Source organism: Pan troglodytes, chromosome 14 (genome assembly GCF_028858775.2).
Source record: "Pan troglodytes isolate AG18354 chromosome 14, NHGRI_mPanTro3-v2.0_pri, whole genome shotgun sequence".
NCBI lineage: Eukaryota > Metazoa > Chordata > Mammalia > Primates > Hominidae > Pan > Pan troglodytes.
Genome location: NC_072412.2, coordinates 119,380,532 through 119,405,044, shown reverse-complemented (window position 1 = coordinate 119,405,044; position 24,513 = coordinate 119,380,532). Strand labels below are relative to the sequence as shown.

The following is a 24,513-nucleotide window of genomic DNA, read 5'->3' as shown; positions in this document are numbered from 1 at the left end:
AGGCGACAGAGTGAGACACTAGGGAACATTCTCTCAAGTCTGCTGGGAGCTCCCAACTTCCAACTCTGTAGCACCCACTCTTCTTCACAGCAGATGAGCAGTTAAGGAAACTAAGGGGTAAACCCCAGGACCACAGATAAACCCCAGGAACCCATGGAGTAACTCCCTAGGAACCACCGAGTGAACCACCAGGACCATGGAGTAAAACTCAGGAACCACGGAGTAAACTCTCAGGAACCACGGAGTTAACCCCTCCCCCCAGGAACCACAGAGTTAAACCCCCAGGAACCATGGAGTAAACCCCCAGGAAACACAGCATAACCTCCCCCCAAAAACCACAGAGTAAACCCCGAGGAACCATGGAGTAAAGCCCCAGGAACCACGGAGTAAACCCCCAGGAAACACAGCATAAATCCCCAAGAACCATGGAGTAAACCCCCAGGACCATGGAGTAACCCCCAGGAACCACAGAGTAACCCCTCCCCCCGCCAGAAACCACAGAGTTAAACCCCCAGGAACCACGAAGTAAACCCCCAGGAACCACAGAGTTAAACCCCTAGGAACCAGAGAGTAAACCCCAGGAACCATGGAGTAAACTCCCAGGAACCACGGAGTAAACACCCCAGGAACCATGGAGTAAATCCCCCAGGACCACAAAGTAAACCCCCAGGAACATGGAGTAAACCGCCAGGAACCATGGAATAAACCCCCAGGAACCACAGAGTAAACCCTGGGACCACGGAGTAAACTCCCAGGAACCACGGAGTAAACACCCCAGGAACATGGAGTAAACCGCCAGGAACCATGGAATAAACCCCTAGGAACCACAGAGTAAACCCTGGGACCACGGGGTTAACCACTGAATGGACAGGGCCCCCCTAGGGACAAGCCCTGCCCACGAGCAATCTCACAGGGGAAGGGAGGGCATGTTTCTTAGTAATGGGGCAGGAACTCATCTTCTGCTGTGATGCCACGTCCTCCCCTGCACTTCATGCCTGGCAAAGCTGCTGGGTGCAAGGAAGGTGATCTCTTTAAATTGTCCTTTTTATTAACTGCTCAAAATCTCCCCCACCAAGTCACTGTTCCCCATCCCCCACTGTCTCAAGTGGGAGTATTTTCTGCTGCTAACGACTTCCATGGAACGCCCTGAATATTTTCTCTCCATCTCTGTGGAAGCAGGGCCCCTCCTCTGTTGTTCTTCTGAGGAGCACATGAGCCTCATCTGATTTGCCATCTCGGAAATCCAATTATCAGCGTGCATATATTAAGCTCCCACACATGCTGGCCTGGCACAAAGGCTGGCTGGGCCATCTGAGGGCCCCAGGCCTCCCCAGAGGAAGAGGGGAACATCCACCCTCTGTGTAAACCCAGAGCCCCAGGGTGGATGAGGATGGAGCACCATGGGGATGAAGTGGATCTGCCCCTGTGCCCCCCCCACATCCCATAAGCCCGCGTGTAACGGGGAGGACCGCCCCCCACATCCCGTAAGCCCGCGTGTGACGGGGAGGACCACCCCCCACATCCCGTAAGCCCTCCTGTGATAGGGAGGACTACCCCCCACATCCCGTGAGCCTGTGTGTGATGGGGAGGACCACCCCCCCATATCCCGTAAACCCGCATGTGATGGGGAGGACCACCCCCCATATCCCGTAAGCCTGCGTGTGACGGGAAGGACCACCCCCACATCTTACACCTCCGTGGGGCTCACAGGCAGGGAGGACACACCTGCCTGAGGGAGTCACCAGCCCCTCCCTCCACAAAGCCTCACTGTCTCCAAGGTCCCAAGTCAGAATGCAAACTTGGAGAAGCCGGGCCCCTCACAGCCAGAGCTTCAGACAGCCGGGCCCCAGCACCAGGGCGGCCCAAACCAGCCCGGGAGCCAGAGAAGAGGAAGGGGCTGGTGGAACCACGTGTTGTCTCTCCTCTGGGGCCCCTAGGGGCAGCAGCTGAGGTTGAGGATGGAAGACAGCATGGGCCACCGAGGCTATGCTGTGGGCTGCACGTTCTTGGCACCCATGCGATTCCAAGTCTGTGTCTGTGCAGAGCCACTTGGGGAGCACCTGCAAGCCCAGCATCCCTGGAGAAACCTCTGCCCCTGCAGCCCTCCTCCTTCCACCCCTGCGGGCCTCCCCCTCCCACCCCTGCGGGCCTCCTCCTTCCACCCCTGCCGGCCTCCAGTTCTGGGCTTGGCAAACTTCCCACGGGAGACCAGGAGGCCAGAGAGAAGCCCCCAGGACAGGGCTGTGGCCCTGGGGGCACGGTCCCTGCCATGATGGGGACATCCCTGGGGCAGGGGCAGGAGGCTTGGGGAAGGATGAAGCTGCCTGTGGCACCACGCAGACGCGCCTGCCTGCAGGAGTGACCACTGCGGGGTCGCTGGCAAAAGCTCCCGCCATCTCACCCTGGGGACCACATCTTCCCCCGTCACAGAAATGGAAAAGATGTTTCCAGGCCAGACCTCCAGCAGGGGCCTTGTGTTCCCAGGGAGCAGGGCCCCAGCTTTATATTCAAAGTGAGAGGGGAGACTGAGGTATGAGGTGCAGGGATCCCTCCACGAGGAGATGTTGTCAGGCCCTGGTCATCTCCACTGAGCCCAACAGCTGCTGTGTCCCGGGCATGGCTGAAGGTGGCTGCCCCAAGCAGGCCCTGAACGCCAGGGACCCCCAGCAGCCCCACAGGCCCCTGGACCCCAGGGACCCCCAGACGCACCATCTCCGTGAGTGCTGGTTCCTGCTCCCTCCTCGGGGTCCCTGGTGCAGGTCCCCAGGTGAGCTGAGAAGGTCGTGGCTCTCGGGCCCCGCTCAAACCTGAGCCCTCTCTGTCCTGGACGTGAGGGCAGAGTGTGCACAGGCCTCCCCCGGATGTCCCTCTAAGGAAGATCTCTTCCTGCCAACGTCATGTGTCAGGAGAGGGTCCTCTTGTGGAATATCTGAAGACCTGTGTCATGTGTGACTTCAAAACTCACGACCCCCCACGTTCACCCTGCCCTTCCCCGCACAGAAACACATCACGGTGCCTGCTTTAATCTGCAGCTTCGTCGGGCTGGGCCTGACACAGCTCTCTCTGCAGAGGCTGCTGTTAACTCACGCAAAAGGACCTGCCAGTCAGCCGGGCATGTGGGCAGTGCCTCCCACCCAGAAAGGAAGCCCACGTTTATCAGGACCAGGGTTCTCAACTGTGTCCCCAGGGGCACGCGGCACGTCCAGGCAGGAGACACGGGACACGTCCGGAGAGTTTGGGTTGTCACACCGGCGGCTCTGATATGCCGCAGACAGAGGCCAGGGCCCGCCAGCACCCTCAGCACCTAGGGTGCCCCAGCACGGCGGTTGGCCAGCCCTGAATGCCTGCAGTGCCGAGGTAAGAAACGTGGCCTGGTCTGTTTCACCCATGGCCACAGCACAGAGCTTCATGGCACAGAAGGCGGTCATGCCCAGGAGTGGAAATTGGACAGGCAGGCAGGGGCCACTGTCCTGCTCGCCCCCCACCATGGCCTCTCCCTCCGTCATCTCCAAGGTCAATAGCATCATGTCAGGATGAACCCTATGATGTCTCCACGTCTGCGGGTAAAATGGGGTTGGATTTTGGCAGATCCATATGGCTCCACCTAAATAACCTGGCCATGCCCACAGGATGTCCACCAGCAGACAGACGCAGGAGCCTCCACCACTGGAGCGGGGAGCCGCCCAGGCCTGTGCGGGGCCAGCCCCGGGGTCAGAAGAGCCAGCTGCCGGCAGAGCATGGTGGCGGGTCACCAGGGCCACCTGGCGCGGTCCCCGGCCATACTTGCAGGGAGGTTGTGCCCTGACGGCCGGGTTGTCACTGCCCCCCACCTCCCATCCCTAATCCAGAAGGTGAGGCGGCTGCAAGACCTCATCCCCTCCGACCCCAGCCCCGTCCTGTCCATCCCACTGCCTGTGACCAGCGCATCCAACTCCAGCAGGTGATGCTGGCCCTACCTGAAGGGGCAGAGGGTAGGACGAGCAGGTCGGGACGGGCTCAGGCGTCAGGCGGAAGCCTGCGTAGGCCAGGATCTGCTGGGCGGGGTTGTAGAGGGTCTGTGGTGGGACGGCTGGGCCATAGGCCAGCTGGGACAGAGGCACCTGCCATGGAGAGGAGACGGGCGGTCGGCGTGTACCCCCTAGTGGAGGGAAGGGCTGTCCAGCCTTCCTAGAAAGCCCAGCACCCCCGACCCCCGACTCTCAGGCTGGAGCTAACCCCGGCCCGGCGTAGCTTTACACTGAGGTTCTCTACATCTTGGTCCCAGGGCCCCGCCACCTGCTAGTCACACTGGGTGACCGCTTGGCTCGGGCTCTCTTTTACTTTTTTGATTTTTTTGGGGGGGGGGGGGAAGCACTGGTTTCCTTCTCTCCGGGCCCCAGAGTCTGCTTTTTCAGCACAGAAGGGTGCAGGTGGGGAGGGCCCTCTCAGCACCGGGCTGATGGCTCTCACTTCCCCAAGCCTGTGCCCCAACCAGCGTGGGGTTTCTGGGGAATGCGAACAAAACCAAAGTCTCCTGAGCTCCCGTCCACACTTTCACTGACTCACTCAGGCAGTTAAAATTCTCCAAAGAAGGTGCTGGCTCCAACTCAGGCTCTGGCTGGCCTCATCCCCTACAGAGGGAGGGGCCCACAGCTCACACAAGCTTCAGGGCTTCCCCGGGCCAGAAACGCGGGGACTGGGCCGAGGGCACCTGGGCTTGGCCTCCCTCCCCACCTTCACACAGGTGCCCCTCCACCTTCCCCAGCCCCCACCCCCAGGTTCAGCAGCACCCTGGAGGGAAGCCAGGGGAAGATGGCAAAGGCGGGGAAGCCAGGCCGGAGCTGCTGCAAGGGGCTGGCCACGGTGATGACCCGGGGACACGGTGACAACACCGGGACACGGTGACAACCCCGGGACACGGTGACAACCCCGGGACAGGGTGACAACCCCGGGACACGGTGACAACCCCGGGACACGGTGACAACCCCGGGACATGGTGACAACCCCGGGACATGGTGACAACACCAGGATAGGGTGACAACCCTGGGACATGGTGACAAGCCCGGGACAGGGTGACGACCCGGGGACACGGTGACAACCCCGGGATAGGGTGACAACCCCAGGACACGGTGACAACCCCGGGACAGGGTGACGACCCCGGGACACGGTGACAACCCCGGGACAGGGTGACGACCCCGGGACACGGTGACAACCCCGGGACACAGTGACAACACCAGGATAGGGTGACAACCCCAGGACATGGTGACAACCCGGGGACACGGTGACAACCCCGGGACACGGTGACAACCCCGGGACACGGTGACGACCCGGGGACATGGTGACAACCCCGGGACACGGTGACAACCCTGGGACAGGGTGATGACCCCAGGCCTGAGGTGTCCTCAAAGAGACAACGGTGCTGCCCGCACCCCTGGGGCTGGGAGGGAGCCCCCTGCCCAGCGGGCACTGGAAGGTGGGAAGGGGCAGGGCCTTCTGGGCAGCTGGTCCTTGGTCCACATGTGCAGGAGGCCGTGCTTCTGCCTCAGACCCTGCAGAGAGCAGGGGGGCAGCCGAGGTGGGCCTGGGAGGTGGATGGGCATGGAGGGTCATGCTCCGTGAGGGAGGGGCAGGAGATTTGCAGTTCTGACAGGTAGAGGGGTGGGGAGGCCTCTGAGCTGGAGGTGGCCTGGGGACGGGGCCGGGGCAAGTGCACAGAAAGCAGAGAACACGGGGGCCATGGAGTCACACGCGGAGGAGGCCCCTGAGAGGCTGGCTCAGCCGCCTGCCCTTGCCAGCACGTTAAGTGCCTCCCACGCACCCGTCACAAGTAATTTGCCCTCGTCTACGAAGGGCACGTCCAGCTTGGAATGTTAAGGAATGAAGGAAGCATCTTCATTCCTTAACAAAATGTTTGAATGGCAAAATCAGTTAAACTCACAAGAGGGCCTGCTTGGTGGGTGTGAAGGTTAGCAAGCCCTCTCCTTGCTCTGCAGCCCTGAGCTTTGGGTTCGAGGAAGACTTCCTGGAGCCGGTGTGGCTCTGCATTGTGGGCTGGCCCTGGAGGTATCTCCTGTTCCTGATCCTGCACTCCAGCATTTTATCACGGGCTTTAATGAACACACGAGCCCCTTCCGGAAAACCCTGGACACCCCGGGCCTGTGCGGCGAGCATGGCGCCTGCACCAGACAAGCGCTTCTGTGTCCTGTCTACAATCCGGCTGCAGTTCCTCCTAGGACGGCCGCTGAGAGGAGACACTGAGCTGCCGAGGCAGAGAAGCTTGCACCGAGGAGACGCCAAAGCCGCCTGGAGCCCGCAAGATCCCGGCAGAGGCCCTTTCCGACCCCAGACTCCCGCTCCCACCACAGGGGCCGGCCGGCTGTCACCACAGAGCAAGGACCCTTGGGAGGCGCCTGTCTTGTGTTGGTGTGCGGGCGTCTGGGGGCCCAGAGTGGGGCTTGGGGGGCCACTGGGTGGGGAGCCAGAGGGCTGGACCTCGGGACGCCAGGGTCACTCTCAGCTTCACCAGTTTTGTCTGGAAGCACGAAAGTGTTGAGAAAAGGAGGAGCTGAGAAGCAGATGGCAGGAGGGTTCCAAGCTGAGCTAATTTTTAGTCATGGACAGTCTCTGGGACGAACAGGGCATGGAGAAGCCGCTCAGGAGTGTTTTCGCTGCCGCGCTGGGCCGGGTCTGGCCTGCAGGCTGTGCGTCTGCCTGGTGCTGCCAGGCCTCCTCATGTGGGTGCAAGAGGGGGCGCCCCTCGTCCCTGGGCTGCCATTTGGATACTCTGGGGGTTGGGGCTCCCTCACTCCTGGCTGCCCATCCCTTACAGCTTCTCTGCAACTTCAGGGGGCGGGTTTGCTGGCCGCACACCACGAGAACATCTGGTTTGAAACAGGCGCCAGGAGAGGGCAGAGGAGGGAGAAGGGAGACGACAGCTGGCCCGGGCCAGTGATTTCCCTGTGGTTTCCCGGGCGAGGGCCGGCCTTTCCAGGATGGGTCCAGCCCACCTCCCGCGAGGGGCCCCTTCCCTCCATCCTCCTGCCCAGGCCAATCCTGGCTGCATGGGTCTCGCCTCTGGGGTTTGCTAAGGCATCAGCCCAGCCCCAGCCCAGACCTGCCCATCTGAAGCCCCAGGCAGTTGCTAATGATGGGAGCTTAGTGCACAAGGGCTGGGCCTCCCTCTTGGAGCTGAACATTGTTTCTTGGGGACGGCTGTGCCCACCTCAGCAGGGAGGCAAGGATTAAATCAGGTGATTCTGGTGACAGGCTTGGGACAGGACGGCCCCGAGGTGAGTCAGTGCACGCCAGCTGTCACCCTGACACCCTGCTGACAGACGCATGGGCTTCAGTGCCCCATCTGTAAAGTGAGGGCTGGAGGCCCCCCAGCCCACCCCGGGGAAATGGACCTGGAGCCCCGGCTCCCAGTGAGCAGCGGGGGTCCCACCGAGGGGCCTCACCATGTCCTTGAAGGCCCCCAGGACGGCGGCGGTGATGATGCCCAGGAACAGGCCCAGGACGTTCAGAACCGCAGAGGCCCAGAGTAGGCGGTACAGGTGCAGCACGTCCTGGCAGCCGCTGACGCCGATGAACTCATAGTAGGCGGGCGAGGGCTCTGCGCTGCACAGAGAGGGCACCACGGCGTCACCACACGAGGCAAGTGACCACCCGCAAGTTAAACTTGTGTCCTCTGGATCTGAGCCCTGCAGGGCTGGGGGAGGAAATCAGGGCTGGAGCCCAGTCAACGCCCGTCCCTGCGCTGCTCTGGGAGATCAAACCTATGTCTGACGGGATTGGCCTGTGAGGCTCCCCACCTGGGGCCCACAGTGGCAAAGAGCGGCAACTGGGCCTGGCGGGCCCCCCCCTCCGCCTCGATGGCCTGGCAGGACGGGTGTCTGGGCCCCGGCTGAGCCATCTCTGTCTTCACGCCAGGATGGGAAGGCCGTCGGGGTCACGGGCCCCTGTCCCAAGAGGGGGCCATGCCTGGGGCCTCAGAGGCCAGGCCAGGTTTAAACTCTCGCCCGACACCCACGGGCTGTGTCCTCTTGGGCAGATCAACCTTTCAGAGCCTCTGTCTTTTCATCTGTGAAATGGACTCAATGTCCTTTCCTCATGTAAACATCTAAGGAGTAAAGGAGGCGATGTAGGTGCAGGGGTGTGGGGGGGTGATGTCGGGAGCAGAAGGATGGAGGCCTCACCCCTGCAGGCGCATACGGGGGTCCCCAGCGCCCCTCACCTCCCTCAGGTGTAGATATAGGGGTCCCCGGCGCCCCTCACCTCCCGCAGGTGTAGATATAGGGGTCCCTGGCGCCCCTCACCTCCCGCAGGTGTAGATATAGGGGTCCCCGGCGCCCCTCACCTCCCACAGGTGTAGATACGGGGGGCCCCAGTGCCCCTCACCTCCTGCAGGTGTAGATATAGGGGTCCCCAGCACCCCTCACCTCCCGCAGGTGTAGATACGGGGGTCCCTGGCACCCCTCACCTCCCGCAGGTGTAGATACGGGGGTCCCCAGCGCCCCTCACCTCCCGCAGGTGTAGATACGGGGGTCCCCAGCGCCCCTCACCTCCCGCAGGTGTAGATACGGGGGTCCCCGGTGCCCCTCACCTCCCGCAGGCATAGATATGGGGGTCCCTGGCGCCCCTCACCTCCCGCAGGCATAGAGGTCACAGCAGTAACAGGTGTTGCTTCTCACCTTCAGCTGGCACTTGCCGTCCAGGGAGTGACAGGTGACCTGGGGCAGAGAGGCCTTGTCAGGTCACACGCCGGTGTCCACCACCTCACCCACCCCACCAAGGGCAGGGCTGCCTCGTGGGAGCTGGGAGCGGCCACTGAGGCCCAGCCAAGCAGCTGCCTCTCCTGACTTTCCCCCGACTCCAGACGCAGAGGCTTGGGGGCTCGGGGGCCAGGACCCTTCCTGCAGGAGGGGTCAGGGGCACAGGCTGGTCCCAGAGGCCGGATAATCGGGGCTCGGAGGAGAGGCCTTGCTTCTCCATGATCCCAGGAGCAGAGGGAAATATCAGGGTGCGTGGGCAGAAGGACAGAGCCCAGGAGGCCTTCGGCGTGGGGTGCACAGAAGCCTGAGAGCCCAGAGGGCAGCAGAACAGGCCCTGTCCCAGGGCGCTCTCCCCCCAGGCTTGAGCACTGGCAGCCTCGGAAGAGACACCTGCCACCTCTGTGTGACAACCTTGAAAGCCCTGGCCAGGGGACACCCCCCAACACACACACACAGGATGGCTACACACACACACACACACACACACACACACACACACACACACACAAAGGATGCCTCCCCTGACACACACACACAGGACACCTCCACACACACACACACACAGGATGCCTCCCCCCCACATACACACATGGCATGCCTCCCGCCTACCCCCCCCCACACACACACAGGACGCCTCCACACACACATACACATACACACACACACAGGACACCTCCCCCCTACACACACGGGACGTCTCCTGCCTACCCCCCCTCCCCCACACACAAACACACACACACACGGTGCCTCCCAGCAGCTGCTGGAGAGTCCCAGACAAGCTGGCAGGTGCTGGCCACTGAGAGGGCCTCCAGCTCCTCCTCCTCTGACACCCGTGCTAAGGATGAGAGGCTGCGTTTAGTTAAAGCCAGGAATCCACACAGGGCAGGCGCGAGACACACAGCGCCGTCACAGAACTGTGCCCTCCGACGGTCCTGGCGAAGGCGGCGGCCGCCCGCGGGTCATTACTCCCCGCATCTCACTCACCTGGAAAGAGAAATGAGGTCACACTGCCGCTGTCGGTGGCTCAGGGAAATCCAGAAGTTTCTCAGACACTGTAAATGTATTATCCTTGCTTCTTATTGCAATAATTAAGTTAGAAAAATGCTAATTGGAAGAGCCATACAGAACTGGACACGTGAACTCTGAGACTGTTGTGATTTAATGAAGCAAGTCCAGAACTCTGACTCCAGAGTGAAATACAGCACATCGAAATGTCAAGGCCCCAAACACCGGGGGCATCAACGGTTCACCAGCTGCAGGGGAGACCCCCAGGAACTATTAGAATCAAAATATTCAGACCACGCCTGTGTGCAGGGAAAACCGCATGGGGTCGGCGGGGTTAGCTGAGCAAAACTCACGTGAATCTCAGTGCTCCTGCTCACCTCTGTCTGGTAGACGTCGTACAAGTACCCCACCCCACTGGAGTAAAACTGGCATCTTCCCGTGGTGAGGGGCCTCGGTTCCTAGAGAAACAGATAAACACAGATGGAATAAAACAGGTGCCTCCAGGCAGGAGAGGCCAGAGGCAATTTCAGGCCTGTGGGTCTCAGGCTCAGGGCCTCAAGGACCAAGGTCAACACCAACTTGAGCCTCCCAGACAGAGAACACAAGATGGGAGACTCCACACTCCCTGCAGAGCAGCTGGGCTGCTGCATCCAGGAGGCCAGACAGCAGAAAGCCCCATGGGAGGGTACCTTGGGCCATGCATATTCTCCATCAGTCAAAAAGGGCAGCAGAAGGGAGACAGGTGCTTGGCCTTTTGAGGGGCATCCCTACCACCCCACATCACAGGTGTTAGGCTCCTGCATCGTTTCATAAAAGAAAATATTGTCTCTTCTACTAGGAAGGTAGCAAGAAGAATTTCAGACTAATAAACTCATCCCTCCAACCATCCAATCATCCACCCACCCACCCAACCATCCATCCAATCATCCAATCAATCATCTGTGCATCCACCCATTCTTCCTTCCATCCTCCACATCTATCTATTCATTCATCCATCATGCATCCATCATCCATCCTTCCATTCATCCACATCCATCCATCCACCCATCTGTCATCCATACTTCCATCCATCCATCCATCCATCCATCCATGTATCCATCCATCCTTCCATCCATCCACCCATCATCCATCCATTATCCATCCTTCCATTCATCCACATCCATCCATCCACCCATCTGTCATCCATCCTTCCATCCATCCATCATCCACTATCCATCCTTCTATGTATCCATCCATCATCCATCCTTCTATCCATCCACATCCATCATCCATCCTTCCATTCATCCACATCCATCCATCCAACCATCATCCAACCATCCATCCATCATCCATCCATTATCCATCCTTTGATTCATCCACATCCACCCATCCATTCATCTGTCATCCATCCTTTTGTCCATCCATCTATCATCCATCATCCATCCATTATCCATCCTTCTATTCATCCACATCCATCCATTCACCCATCTGTCATCCATACTTCCATCCTTCCATCTGTCCACCATCCATCCATCATCCGTTATCCATCCTCCTATCTATCCATCCATCATCCATCCTTCTATCCATCCACATCCATCACCCATCCTTCCATTCATCCACATCCATCCATCCATCCATCATCCATCCTTCTATCCATCCATCCATCATCCATACTTCCATTCATCCACATCCACCCATCCATCCATTCGTCTGTCATCCACCCATTATCCATCCTTCTATCCATCCATCCAACCATTCAGCCATACACCCATTTGTGGCCCTATCCAACTATCAATCCATCCGACCATCTGCAACATTCATGGAGCAGACACAGTGCCAAATGGTAAGGATAACGAGACACAGTTTCTTGCCCTTAAGGGATTTATAGACTAGTGAAGAAGACAGACCCATAAACTGACCATTGCAAAGTGCTTATAATTGCTATGGTAGAGGACAGCAGGAAGTACCAAAACTAAAATGCCACAAAACTGCATCACCTGCAAATAAGCTAGGGTCGCATTGCCCACGTTTAGTTTTATTAGTATTTCTCAAAGGCTCCTAGTTCTGAACCAAGAAAAGTATTAGAAACCACTAGTAACACTGCAACAGATGAGAATGAGAATCACTCATCGGTCCTTTGGGCCCCCACTGGTGAAGTACTATTATGGCCGGATGCGTTCTAGGTGACACAGCAATGGAGGAAGCAGACACAAGTCTCTGTCTCTGGGTGTTTATCTTCCCCTGAGGGGACAGACATGAGACCACAGGTAACGATGAGTAGCCCAAGGGGACAGAGGCTCCTTCCTGGAGAGAGGGCAGTGCACCCCAACCCCACGGACAGAGGCTCCTGCTGGGAGGGAGGGCAGCGTGCCCGAACCCCATGGGGACAGAGGCCTAGCAGCACAGTGTCCTCAGCCTCTCTCAACAGTTGGAAGGCACGCACCTCCCCATATGACGCCCTTAGAGCTGTAATTCACCGTCTGTCTTCTTCCTCAGCAGCACACGAGGCAGTGCCACATTTTCCTCGATGGCATCTGAGCTCCAGTGAGCGCCGTCTGCACATTCGTCCTAAAGTCAGCCCTGGGAGGCCCCGGCCAGGGGCCCTGCTTTGTTTCTAACCAAGAGGCTCCCACGCCTGCCTAGATGCATGCCCCGCGTGGCCCTCCAGAGTGGACAGGCGCCCGAGGTCCGGAGCCTGGGGACACCCCCGACTGCAGTCAGAGACTGGACCCTGCTCCTCAGCGGGGCCACGGCGACGGGCGCCTGGAGCACAGTGGAAACCACCGTCTGGAAGCCGTAGAATAGGAAGTCACCCAGCCACCCGCTGAGAAAGCTCCCGTGACGCACCTCCGTGGGAGTGTGTGTGCGCGCGCGCGTGTGAGCGTAAGCGTGTGAGCGTAAGCATGTGAGCCGTGGTGTGTGCATGCATGCGCATGTGTGTTTTGTGAATGTGCTCCCACACTTGCCTTCATATAATGAAACCGTTGGGGCAGACAAAGGCCTAACACCAACCTTCAGTGCCTTTCAGTGTGATTTATGGAAAAAGAGGGAGAAACAATCACAGGTTTGGTCTGAGAGTTCATGACAAGCAATTCGGCTGCTCCCGGGGACCAGCTGCCGCCCAGATGGCGAGAGCCCACCCAGGAGCCCAGCCAGGGAGGAGGGGGGATGGCGCAGCCCACCGGAGGCTGAGGACACACCTCAGGAGGACACAGAAACGATTCCTCGGCCTGCGATTTTAGAGAAAACCTGTTCATTTAGAGGTGAAAAGAGTGTGGTGTGGTGTGTATGTGTGTGTGGTGTGTGCTCTGTGTAGTGTGTGCGGTGTGTACTCTGTGTGGTGTGTGCTCTGTGTGGTGTGTGAGGTGTGTACTCTGTGTGGTGTGTGCTATGTGCTCTGTTGTGGTGTGTGTGCTGTGTGCTCTGTGTGTTGTGTGCTGTGTGCTCTGTGTGTTGTGTGCTGTGTGCTCTGTGTGTTGTGTGCTGTGTGCTCTGTTGTGGTGTGTGTGCTGTGTGCTCTGTTTGTTGTGTGGTGTGTGCTGTGTGCTCTGTTGTGTGTGTGCTGTGTGCTCTGTGTGTTGTGTGGTGTGTGCTGTGTGCTCTGTTGTGTGTGTGCTGTGTGCTCTGTGTGTTGTGTGCTGTGTGCTATGTGCTCTGTTGTGGTGTGTGTGCTGTGTGCTCTGTGTGTTGTGTGGTGTGTGCTATGTGCTCTGTTGTGGTGTGTGTGCTGTGTGCTCTGTGTGTTGTGTGGTGTGTGCTGTGTGCTCTGTTGTGTGTGTGCTGTGTGCTCTGTGTGTTGTGTGCTGTGTGCTCTGTTGTGTGTGTGCTGTGTGCTCTGTTGTGGTGTGTGCTGTGTGCTCTGTGTGTTGTGTGGTGTGTGTGCTGTGTGCTCTGTGTGGTGTGTGCTGTGTGCTCTGTTGTGTGTGTGCTGTGTGCTCTGTGTGTTGTGTGCTGTGTGCTCTGTTGTGTGTGTGCTGTGTGCTCTGTTGTGGTGTGTGCTGTGTGCTCTGTGTGTTGCGTGGTGTGTGTAGTCTGTGTGGAGAGGGAAGTTCGTTGTGTAGGAAATGAGACTTGCTGAGAGGAGAGACAGTCACTGGCAACCCCCAGCGTGGAGACGGACTGTGAAGCCGTCTGAGCTGAGATCTGCAAAATGAAATTGTACTTTTTTCATGTCGACTCTTTCAGCCCCGGAAAGCGACTGTGCACACAATGACAATGTACTCACAATGTGCTGTGCTGCAAATACGCCGTCCACGATGGCACAGCAGAAGGCGGCCACCACGCCAAAACTGATAAACACAATCGCTGCCACCAGCTGCAACGGAAGGAGAGGTGTGGGTACCCAGCTTTTACCAACCCCGGTTTTCAAACGCAAACCAATTCAAAGTCCCAGTTCGAGGTCGGGGCTTCTTTCACAGAACTGCCTCTTCTTACCTCTACCTTTCGTCCTATGACTTCCAGCCCTGGCCAGGCCGGACTCCACCCTGCGGGTCGTCCTCACGCGTCTATTCCGCAAGACCCACCCAGGCGCCTTCTGCACGGAAGGGCGTTGCCATCCCCGGGCCCTCGGCACGCGCCTCTGAGAAGCAACCCCGGACGGCAGGCCGTGTGCCCAACCCTAATGTGTGCTCATCACACGCACACACATGTGCACGCTTGACACAGGCCTTTACAGTCATCGGATCAGCTTCACACACTGTTGCACAACCTGCTTTTCCTACCTAACGGTCTTGGAGCTTGGAGCCAGGAATGGTTTATAGTGCGTTAGTTAACCAGTGCACTCTGATGGATAGTTAAACAGGTGGCAATTTCTTGCCACTACAAACTCTGCTATAAAGCGGGGTGTCCTGCCCTAACCCTAAAAACTGGCAGGGAGTCTCCATCCCCGTGGACCCCTGACCAGAGGGCGGGTGCTGTCATTCTTTTCTCGGTGCCTGGCTTGGTACCACGCTGGGCAGAGCAGACCCTCCTGAATGGCCGCTGAAAACTGTGGCCCCGAGTTGGCATCTCGCTTGGTTCCGTCCCGATGGATGAGTTGCCGGCTCGGGAAAGAGGTCCCAGTGACAAGCAGAACCCATCGGTGACAGCAGAGGGAGGGCCTGCGGCTCGGGCACCATGGTGCTACACAGGGACAGGGGAAGCCTGAGTCTGTTCGGACCTGTCCTGCGCACCAGGCACGAGCGTGGGTGCTCGTCCAGACCACAAAGCTCTCGTCAGAGCAGAGCCGACCGAGCAGAGTGGTGTCCTCCTCACACTTGCAAAGACGCCCGGCAGGGGCACCCCGACCTTCCTTCTCCCTGGGGAGGCAAGTATGTGGAGGGAGGAGTTCCATCGACCGTGACCCTCACGTGGAACTGCCGTGGCCTCTTCCCCCGACGTCAGCGTGGCCCTGTGTGTCCATCTCTGCCCCAGGCTGCACACCTGTCGTCACCCGCAACCCAAAGAGCAGCCAAATCCAGCCCATCTGCCACAGCTCTAACGCTACCCGCTGGATTCGCAGGTGGGACGCGTTCCCAGCAGGCCCCACGGCAGCAGAAGGCGGTGGGTGGGGGCTGGCGGGCCCAAACCTTTCAGGCCATGGACCAGTGGTGGCCGCCTGCCCCTCCCTCTCCTTCTGACCCTCCACACCACAGGCCCACCGGGGGTCCTCCCTGGAAGCCCCATCAGAGCCGGTCCAGGGCGCACCACACTGCTGGCCAAGCCCTTTTGCGGAGGAAAGTGCAGCTTCTTTTTTAAACAGTGGGCACCCTCACCGCGAGTCTGGGTGTTTTTATCCTTCAGCAGAGGAAAAGCTGTCAATCAGTGGCTTCCTGGTGAGCCCACGCTTGGCAGTCACCGATGCCACCTTGCATTAAACGTGAGTGATGAGGCGGCAGGGCCGGGGCAGCGGGCCGAAGAGCGAGTCCACAGAAGTCAGTGCGTCCTCGGGTGGGTCCCAGACCGGCACGGTCCCTGCGTGAGTTACCGAGAGATGGTTCTCCCACCTGCTGGCACCTTTCTTCTTCTAAGGCAACTTTCCACCACAGCAGATCAGACGAGACATTCTAAGAGCTCAGACATCAAGCACGTGCCCTTCCAAAATACATACTTTAGGTTTACGAGAAAAGGCAGGTCTGAACAAAGTCCGGGCAGTTAGTATGCAGCTGGCCAACACCCCTGAGCTCTAGCTCCCAGTGGCTGTGCGAGGGGGCGGAGGGGGACGTGGCCACCAGACCCAAGGGCAGCACAAGGGTTCTCAGGGTGGCCTTGGACCGGAGCCCTTACCCTCGCATCCCCCCTCCACCTCCCCAGGCAGAGCAGAGCAGAGCTGGCAAGCTGAGTCCTTCCAGAGCGTTCTCTGAACTGCTGGGCTGGACTTGCCCCTAGTGGTCCTTGGTTCCCCCTCTGGAAAGGGAGGTGCTGGGCTCACTGACTTATTCATGAGTGTCACGGACGCTCCAGCGTCCCCACAGGATACGCAGCCCGGTGCTGCAGGTGCAGACATGAGCAAAACAGGCACTTCCCCGCCCTTCCCGCGTCTCACGTTTCTGGCATTTTATCATCGATTGCCTAAAAGAAAGTTGAGGTGCTCCCAGAAGAAAGCTGTGCAGAAAACCATGGCTGCATTAGCCTGGGTCTGAACCAAAAGCTTATTTCTATTTGGACTTTCTACAGGCTGTGGCAATTTAAAAATCTCCTCTTCTGCCTAATTGCTCTGGTTCGACTGGCTAAATAACAACGGAGCCCATCGCATGGTGTAGCTGCCCAGTGTGCTGGAGGAACAGACAGATGAGGGAGGTTCCCCCTTGAACAGCTGACCCTGTCTGACGGCCACCATAGCAAAGCATAAGCCAGGGCTCTGGGTGTACACACAAGGAAGGCCTCACTGCACCCTGAGAAAGAAGGAAGGCCTGAACTAGTCCTGGAAGAATAAACAGAATTTCCTCAAGGGGAGACGGGGAAGGTGCTGGGGGCTGCACGCCGGTGGGACTGGGGCCCACTGAGGTGGGGCAGAGGCCACGATGTTCAGGGCTGGGGGTGAGCTGCAGCCACCATGTTACTGTCAGAAGGCCGTCAATGCCAAGGATGTGTGGCCGAAGGCAAGAGACTTCCTTCACCTTCCTATTTTCCTGGTGAAACTGCTGCATACAAGTAAAATGATTATTATGCAGAGCTGTGTAAAAACAGCGGCAGAAATTACACCTAACTGAAATTTCCTACATTCAGTTAGGTATAAATACGTAAAATACATTAAAAATGTAACTGTTTGAACAAATACTTAAAAACACACACAGACGGCTCAGAGGGCAACATTCGAGATTTCCCAGTCGGGGCCAAGCCCCTCCACCTTCCCAGAGGAAGAGGAAAGCCGGCCTCCAGCGGGGCCGCGTCCCCAGCTCTGGGGCCTCCCGCAGTTCTGGGGGATGTTCCTGCCCCGCAGTGCACCCTTCTCGTGGGTGCCGGCCTGGATCAGGGGGCTGCGCGCCTCGCTCTAGCATTGCAGGGAGAGCGGCGTCACATCCCATCGTGCCTGCAGATCTAGCATTGCAGGGAGAGCGGCGTCACATCCCATCGTGCCTGCAGACATGCTTCCAGCATTAGATGCAAGCATGCAGAGGGGCCGTGGTCCCGTTACCACTGCACAGTCTCCTTAAGAACTCCCACGGTCTCTGTTGGGCACAATTCCCAACCAAAGAGGCAGAAGGAAAAAAGAGTTAAAGATGAATAAAATCACTTTAAAGCTTCCAAAGTTCTTTCGCTCGGCCCATCCTTCTAATCCGCACAACTGTGACGTCATCATCACAATTTGCATTTTGCAGGTGCGGCTCTAAGGACTTGGGGCTCTAAACATCTTTCACTCAGACAGCGCCTCAGCTCAGCAGCACAAGCACCCCTTCCCTGCTCCTGGTTGAGCCGACCACCCTCAGAGCCACTGGTGTCCCCAAGGGGACATCTGTCCACACGACGTCGCTCCCTCAGATCCCTGAGGGGTCTGTGACCAGTGTGGTCCCCCAGATTCGTTGGGGCTGCCCAACGTTAGGAAGCCCACATCTGCCTAGTGGGAGCCGAAGCCATCCCAGGAGGATCCAGCATCCCTGTCCGGCTCGGCGGCCGGCAGGTGCCACCCGCTAGATGCCCCGGCCACTTTCAGAAGTGGGTGGCAGGTGACTCATCCAGGCTCTGCTGGGTCTCTCACCATAAATGCGTGCAGCAGAGACTCTGCCAGGATGTGCTGGCCCTAGATGTTCACCTTCCAACCCAGTAACCCCTCATGAATGCCATGGAGCCAGGAACCTGCTGCAACCCAGCCCTGGGCAGGACACAGGCCCAGACCGTTGAGAAGTGTTCATATTTCACCCCCACCCAATTTCACCCAAAACATCACAGAAGCACCGAATTGTTAGAGCATCCCTAAAAATTGCAGGGTCTACCTTCCATCACGCATGTTTCATAAACACATTCGAACTTGGTCATGCGTAACGCTTCCCACCCTGCGAACGTCCTCGCAAATGTCCCAGCTCTGCCTGGCTGTCCTTCCTCCCGCTCTTTCAGTGTGAAAGGTAAAATTCAGCGAGAGTGTGGCCACGCGCAGCAAGTTCAGTGCTAGGATGTCTACGTGTCCGGTCAGTTCAGTGCTAGGATGTCCACGTGTCTGGTCAGTTCAGTGTTAGGATGTCCATGTGCCCGGTCAGTCTAGCACTAGGATGTCCACGTGCCCGGTCAGTCCGGCGCTCGGATGTCCACATGCCCGGTCAGTTCAGTGTTAGGATGTCCATGTGCCCAGTCAGTCCAGCACTAGGATGTTCACGTGCCCAGTCAGTCCAGTGCTAGGATGTCCACATGCCCGGTCAGTCCAGCGCTAGGATGTCCATGTACACGGTCAGTTCAGTGTTAGGATGTCCATGTGCCTGGTCAGTCAGCACTAGGACAGCCAGAAACATGAAAATGCCAAGAGCTTCTCATGGTGCTTCAACCCGAGTCCAGGCAGTGGTGTTGGGAAAGACATTGGGAATGGCCTCCTCCAGCTCCTCTGGCTAAGTCCAAAAGTCATTGCCAGAACCAGCCTCACGAGAGCTGCCTCAGGGAACAGCCCACATCCCCCTGGGCTGCCTCGCTCTGTCACGACTTTTCTCCAGGCATCGTTAACTCTTGTTCAGATAAATTTTTTGTGACCTAGAACGTGCATAGCAGGAACCAGATCAATTTTCCAAAGACACAAGCAACCCACTCTCCATAGCCCATGAGGACTGCGCATGTCTACGGCCACTGCCAGGAGAAACTGTCCCTGCACTGGAGCCACAGGGATCTGGACTGAATGCTGTGAAGATCTCATTGCATTCTGTTGGGGCATCTTCTCTTGAGCAAAGGTCACCTTCAAATGCCTCTGCTCTCAGAGTTTACATTCCAACAGAAGAAAGTAGATTAAAAAAAAAAAAAAACCCACACTGAGCATAAGGTCGTGGTGATCAGAGGAAAAGAAGGAAGGGGATAAGGTGGGGAGGGAGAGTGGCCCGGGTGCGGCTACCTCAAGAGGGCGGCTGGGTCTCTGTGGTCTGGGACATTCGAGCAGAGACTCAACAAGGTGGAGACCCTGCCCAGGCCATCCAGAAGCACCTGCAAAGGCCCCACAGCACGGCATGTGGGTCTAAGGAGCACCAGGGCAGTCGGTCGGTGGCCTCCACGAGGCAGGATGAGTGGGGCAGGAGGGAGGGAGGGAGGCACGGCGCGGCCCCCGGTTGCAGTGGTCAGTGGGAGGGGAGCCAGCTTCCCTGGGGTTTCCCAGAACTCTGGCTGGGGTGAGGGCAGCAGCAGGGCCCAGGCAGGAGGTGACAGCGATGGTGAGGGCCAGAAGCGTGAGTGGAGTACACAGGTCGAGTGTGCAGAGACAAACGGGTGGAGGGCGGCCACACGGTGACACCGTGCTGATGACGGCACAGAGGCAGGGCCCGGATGGGCAAGAGCAGCCACTTCCATCTCACAGGTCTGTTATCACCCACACGATGATGGCTAAGATGGCTGTGTACGCCATAAATCCAGCACTAGGATGGCCACGTGTGGCAGGAGACACAGGGAGCCACCAGCCGAGGGCAGAGAGGAGCCTCTGCTGCGCCAGTGCCAGGCCACGCAGGCAGTGCAACCCCTGAGCCCCCACCCAGGCCAGCAGCTCCACCTGCGAGAGGCACCTGATGCAGCCTCTGCTGCCCATCCCCACCCCCTCCGCCTTCCCCTCTGCCCATCCCCACCCCCTCCGCCTTCCCCTCTGCCCATCCCCACCCCCTCCGCCTTCCCCTCTGCCCATCCCCACCCCCTCCGCCTTCCCCTCTGCCCATCCCCACCCCCTCCGCCTTCCCCTCTGCCCATCCCCACCCCCTCCGCCTTCCCCTCTGCCCATCCCCACTCCCTCCGCCTTCCCCTCTGCGGCATGGTGCCCTTGGCCGACACCTGGAGCTGCCCATCCCGTCTTAACCACAGATGTCTTCTTGACACCTCCTCCCCATCCATGCCCTCTCCTCCGCCTCGCTTCCTTTAGAGTAAACCTCCTGGAGAGAGTGGACGGCACCTGCAGCTGGTTCCTCCTTCCTGGGTCACCAAGCCCAAATGCCCCTCCCAAGGTCACCATGCCCTGCCTGCCATCAATCCAGGGGTCACCCTCAGCCCCAGCTGACGCGATTCACCATGAGCATTTGACACATTCACGGCTCTCACACTCCCCTCCCCACTGCTTTCCCAGGCACAACCTAATTCACTTCACAAGCAGGTCCCTGCTCACAGTTCTAAGCCATGTACAATTTCAGCTTATTAACAATTTCCTCTCCAGCTTCCCTTCTTCACGTCTGACCTGCACACCTGCCATGCGGGTGTCCCAGAACCACAAAACTCAGGGGCTCCCCACATGGTCGCCACTGTCTACACCCTACACTCGCACCATCCACACCCTCCAAAGACCCTGAACTTTGACCTGCTCATTTCACCTATCATCGGTTTCTGTGAGCAAACGGAGAAGAGAAGCCGCACCACTCAGGTCAGCAACAGGCAGCCTCTGTCCTTTTAAGCCTTCCCCACACACTGAAGAAATTCTTAGAACGTTTAAAAACTGTTTTCCAACTTAAACCAATCAGGCATTATTTTAGTCTAGAATACATGTTTTTCAAATGCTAATAAATAAGTGATAAAGGAGAGCAACAAAATTAAAATCCAGACCGTTGGCTCTGGGAGATGCCCAATGTAGCTCTTCCGAAAACACACCTGCGCGTGCACGTGGCTGACTGTGGAGCTAGCAGGTTTGCACGAGGCCTACTGTAAGTTTTCTCTATTAGAGACAAAATTTTAAAATTATTTAATTATGACATATTTTCACATGTTCTGTTCATTAAAGTGTCAGAGTCCAGGTATGAAACAACGAACAACTAGAACCTCTCAGAAGTGCCTTATGGGGCCCATTGCCAGGAGTAATGTGGTCTCCTGTGTGAAGGCATGCCCCGTGCATGTCACATGTGTAACTGGTGAGCCTGGGACAGGGCTCACTCCTCCTCAAAAACCAAGACGTGGCCTCCTTCTCAGTGAATGAGAGGCCACTACAGATGATCTCCAACGCCACCAGCCCAGACCGAGAAATGAGAAATCCATCGTAAAGGTTTCTTCTGATGACTCGTCTGCAATCCCTTTTCCTGCCTGCTCTGACGTGGATGCCAGGGAGGAAATTCACTCCCCAGCACAGAGGAAGCAGCTGCTGCTGGTGACGACAGTGATGACGGTGATGGTGATGACAGTGATGATGGTGATGAGGGTAACGACAGTGATGATGGTGATGATGGTGACAACAGTGATGACGGTGATGGTGACAACAGTGATGATGGTGATGACGATGATGATGGTGATGATGGTGACAATGGTGATGACAGTGGTGACAATGGTGATGATGGTGATGATGGTGACAACAGTGATGGTGATGACACTGATGATGGTGACGGTGACGGTGATGACAACAGTGATGATGGTGACGAGGGTGATGACAGTGATGACAGTGGGGATGGTGACAATGGTGATGGTGATACAGTGAAGATGGTAATTACAGTGACGACAGTGATGGTGATGGGGATGGTGATGACAGTGGGGAAGGTGACAATGGCAATGACAGTGAGGAAGTGACAATGGCGATGACAGTGATGACAGGATGGTGACGATGGCAATGACCGTGATGACAGTAGGGATGGTGATGATGGTGACAATGGTGACAGCGGGGGGATAGTAAAGACTGTGATGACAGTGGGGATGGTGATGATGGTGGCCCATGGTTCTCTGGCTAGAATCCCAAAGTCCAGAGCCCTCATGGTTTGATGCTTGAATTCATTTTACAGCAAAGCATGCCCTGGTCTGAAGAAGTCCACGCACAGCCTGCATTTACCCCACGTTGCGTGAATGTTCGTGTGCTTTGCTTTGGAAACACGAAGTGGGAGACTGCCTCAGACTCCACTGGAGGAATCAAACGGTCTGGCCCATCCCCACGTTCCCTCCTAAAATCCAAAACACTCCGAGAAGCATCTGGCTCCGGGAGTGTCCGAGAAGACACAGGGATGTGTGAGTACGTCCAGCCACTATCCCAGGTGTTTTTCCTGCCTCTCCTGAGCCCCTGAGGGCAACCCTATCATCCCTTCATCGAGACGAGGACAGGGAGGCCTGGGGACGTCCAGCACCCACAGTCACGTCCAGAGTGGGGTCTCCAAGCCCAGTGGCAACCGTTCCTACTTCTGACCCTGACCAATGACCTAAAGGTTTCAAAACCAGGGAAAGCTCATGTTGGGGAGACTGAATTTCTAAATTTCTGCTGACTTAGAAGTTTCTTTAATTGAACTTTTCAGCTTTCCAGCCTCTCTCCTCCGGTGGGTCTATTTCTCTGTCAGTGGTCTAGGACCTCTCTTTGCTCATGCGTTTGCTAAAGACAACAGCAGGAGAGGTAGGACGAGGAGCAAACATGAGACCCTAGTGCCAGCTGAATCATAAACCACAGCTGGAGGGTGAGGGAACCCCGCAAGCCTCCCTCTCTGCCCTGCAGTGTTTTGCCTGGAGGGCAACCTCTGTCATGGTGTGCAGGTGGAAATCAGAAGGCAAAGCCAGTGCCTGCGTGCAGGGCAGTGAACTTCAGGAAATGACTCTCAGCCTGGGCACTTTGCCAGTGACAGAGCAGGGGCATCACCGTCTTGGACAAACACTGCCATTTTAAGTTCCCTTTGACTAAAAACTGCCTAAATCCAGCCCCAGAAACATCAACTTACTGACTAATGTCAGCATGACCATAAACCACAAATGACACCTCCGACCAGAAACATTCCAACCCTGCAATAAAACTCTCCTCCACCCAGAAACATTCTGCTCCTGCAATAAGCTCCCCGCTTCCTAAACCCTTAAATACCCTTATATAAGAGAGAACACTCCTGACCTAAATTCACCAGAAGCCCCTCTCAGGTTTATTCTCCAAAATAAACCTCTCTTTGATGGTTGAGCCACTTTTCATGTTTCTTTCCTCTTTAACTCTTACATTTGGTGCCAAAACCTAGGACAGGTGTTGGGGCCAGAGGCTCTCTTGCAACCCAGGAAGCCATGAGCAGTGGCAGCTCGTCCCAGGCTAATTCCTAGATCCTGAGGGCCTCTGGTCACCTGTCTTGTCTTTTCTCTCACTTTACTTTCCGAGCAATTTGCATAAGGAGGACAACTGACCCGAAGGAAACTGTTGTTCCCTTGGGCCAGGGCTACTCCCCAGTGGGCTCTCAAAATCCTCAGGTCTCAGAAATCCACCTCCAACTGCTCACAATGGGCATTTCACTCTCTAACCCTTCTCTCCTTCTCCTCCTTCTCCTCCTCCTCCTCCTCCTCCCTTCTCCTCCTCCCTCCTCCTCCTCCTCCTTCTTCTTCTTCTTCTTCTTCCTCTTCCTCTTCTTCTCCTTCTCTCTCTCTCTCTGTCTTCCTCACATGGCTCCAGTCTGGGAGGCGCTTTGCCAATTCCAACTGGAACATCCAACACCAGACACGAATCCAGCTGACTGGTAAGATCTGCCCTCCCCTGGCTTTCTCATGGTACCCAGGAAAGTCAGATCTGCTGTCCTGGTCCTCAGAGGACCAGTGGGATTAAGCTGGGGAAAATCTTGGGAACTCCCAGTCTCTTCTCAGGTTAATTGTCCTCTTTATAAACAGGAATCTGGGTCTCTGTCTTTCTTCTGGAGACACCTAGAACAAAAACAGACACCCTCGGCCTCCTCTTACCAGCTCACATGGGTGTCCAACAATCCCACATCCCTATGCCGTCCCCGCTCGGCTGTCTCCTTCACAACCTCACCAAACTTGGCTTACAGGGGAGCCTAAAGCCAAAGCGTTTAGTTTTTTATGGTAACACGGCCTGGCCCAATTCAAACTAGATAACGACAGCCAATGGCCCAAAAACAGCATCTTTGACTTTCAAATTCTCAGGGACCTTGACAACTTTATAACCAGGAGCAGCAAATGACAAGAGGTTCCCTATATTCAGGCTTTCTTCAGCCCTGCCTATGTCACACTTGCACCCCTCATGAAATCCTTCTTCTTAAAGAAAACCCTCCCCAGGTCTTCCCTTCCTCCGAAATCCCTTCCTCCGAAACCCCTTCTGACCCTGCAGATGAACCCCCTCCGTACTCTCGACCCTCTGCATCTGCTCCTCACCCGACCAAACCCTCCACCCTGTTGGCCCCTCCTACCCCCAAGCCTTTAGCCCCAAACCCCGCCCATCGTCCTTCTCCACCAGTCACCCATTCAGAAACTACCCCAGCCA

General features: G+C 57.2%; 1 protein-coding gene across 6 annotated transcripts in view; it reads right to left on the bottom strand.

The window, feature by feature from the left end:
- The window catches only part of TMEM255B (transmembrane protein 255B), a 52,224-nt gene that overhangs the window by 2,431 nt on the left and 25,280 nt on the right, over window positions 1–24,513 (bottom strand). The window contains exons 4-8 of one of the 6 annotated variants that reach the window (XM_024348411.3): window positions 13,960–14,049; window positions 10,109–10,213; window positions 8,623–8,708; window positions 7,437–7,596; window positions 3,957–4,100 (exon numbers count right to left, since the gene is read on the bottom strand). In XM_024348411.3, coding sequence (XP_024204179.1) covers window positions 3,957–4,100; window positions 7,437–7,596; window positions 8,623–8,708; window positions 10,109–10,213; window positions 13,960–14,049 — 585 coding nt within the window. The remainder of the gene's footprint in view (window positions 1–3,956; window positions 4,101–7,436; window positions 7,597–8,622; window positions 8,709–10,108; window positions 10,214–13,959; window positions 14,050–24,513) is intronic. The other 5 variants (XM_024348412.3, XM_024348413.3, XM_024348414.3 and 2 more) reach the window with 5 other exon arrangements.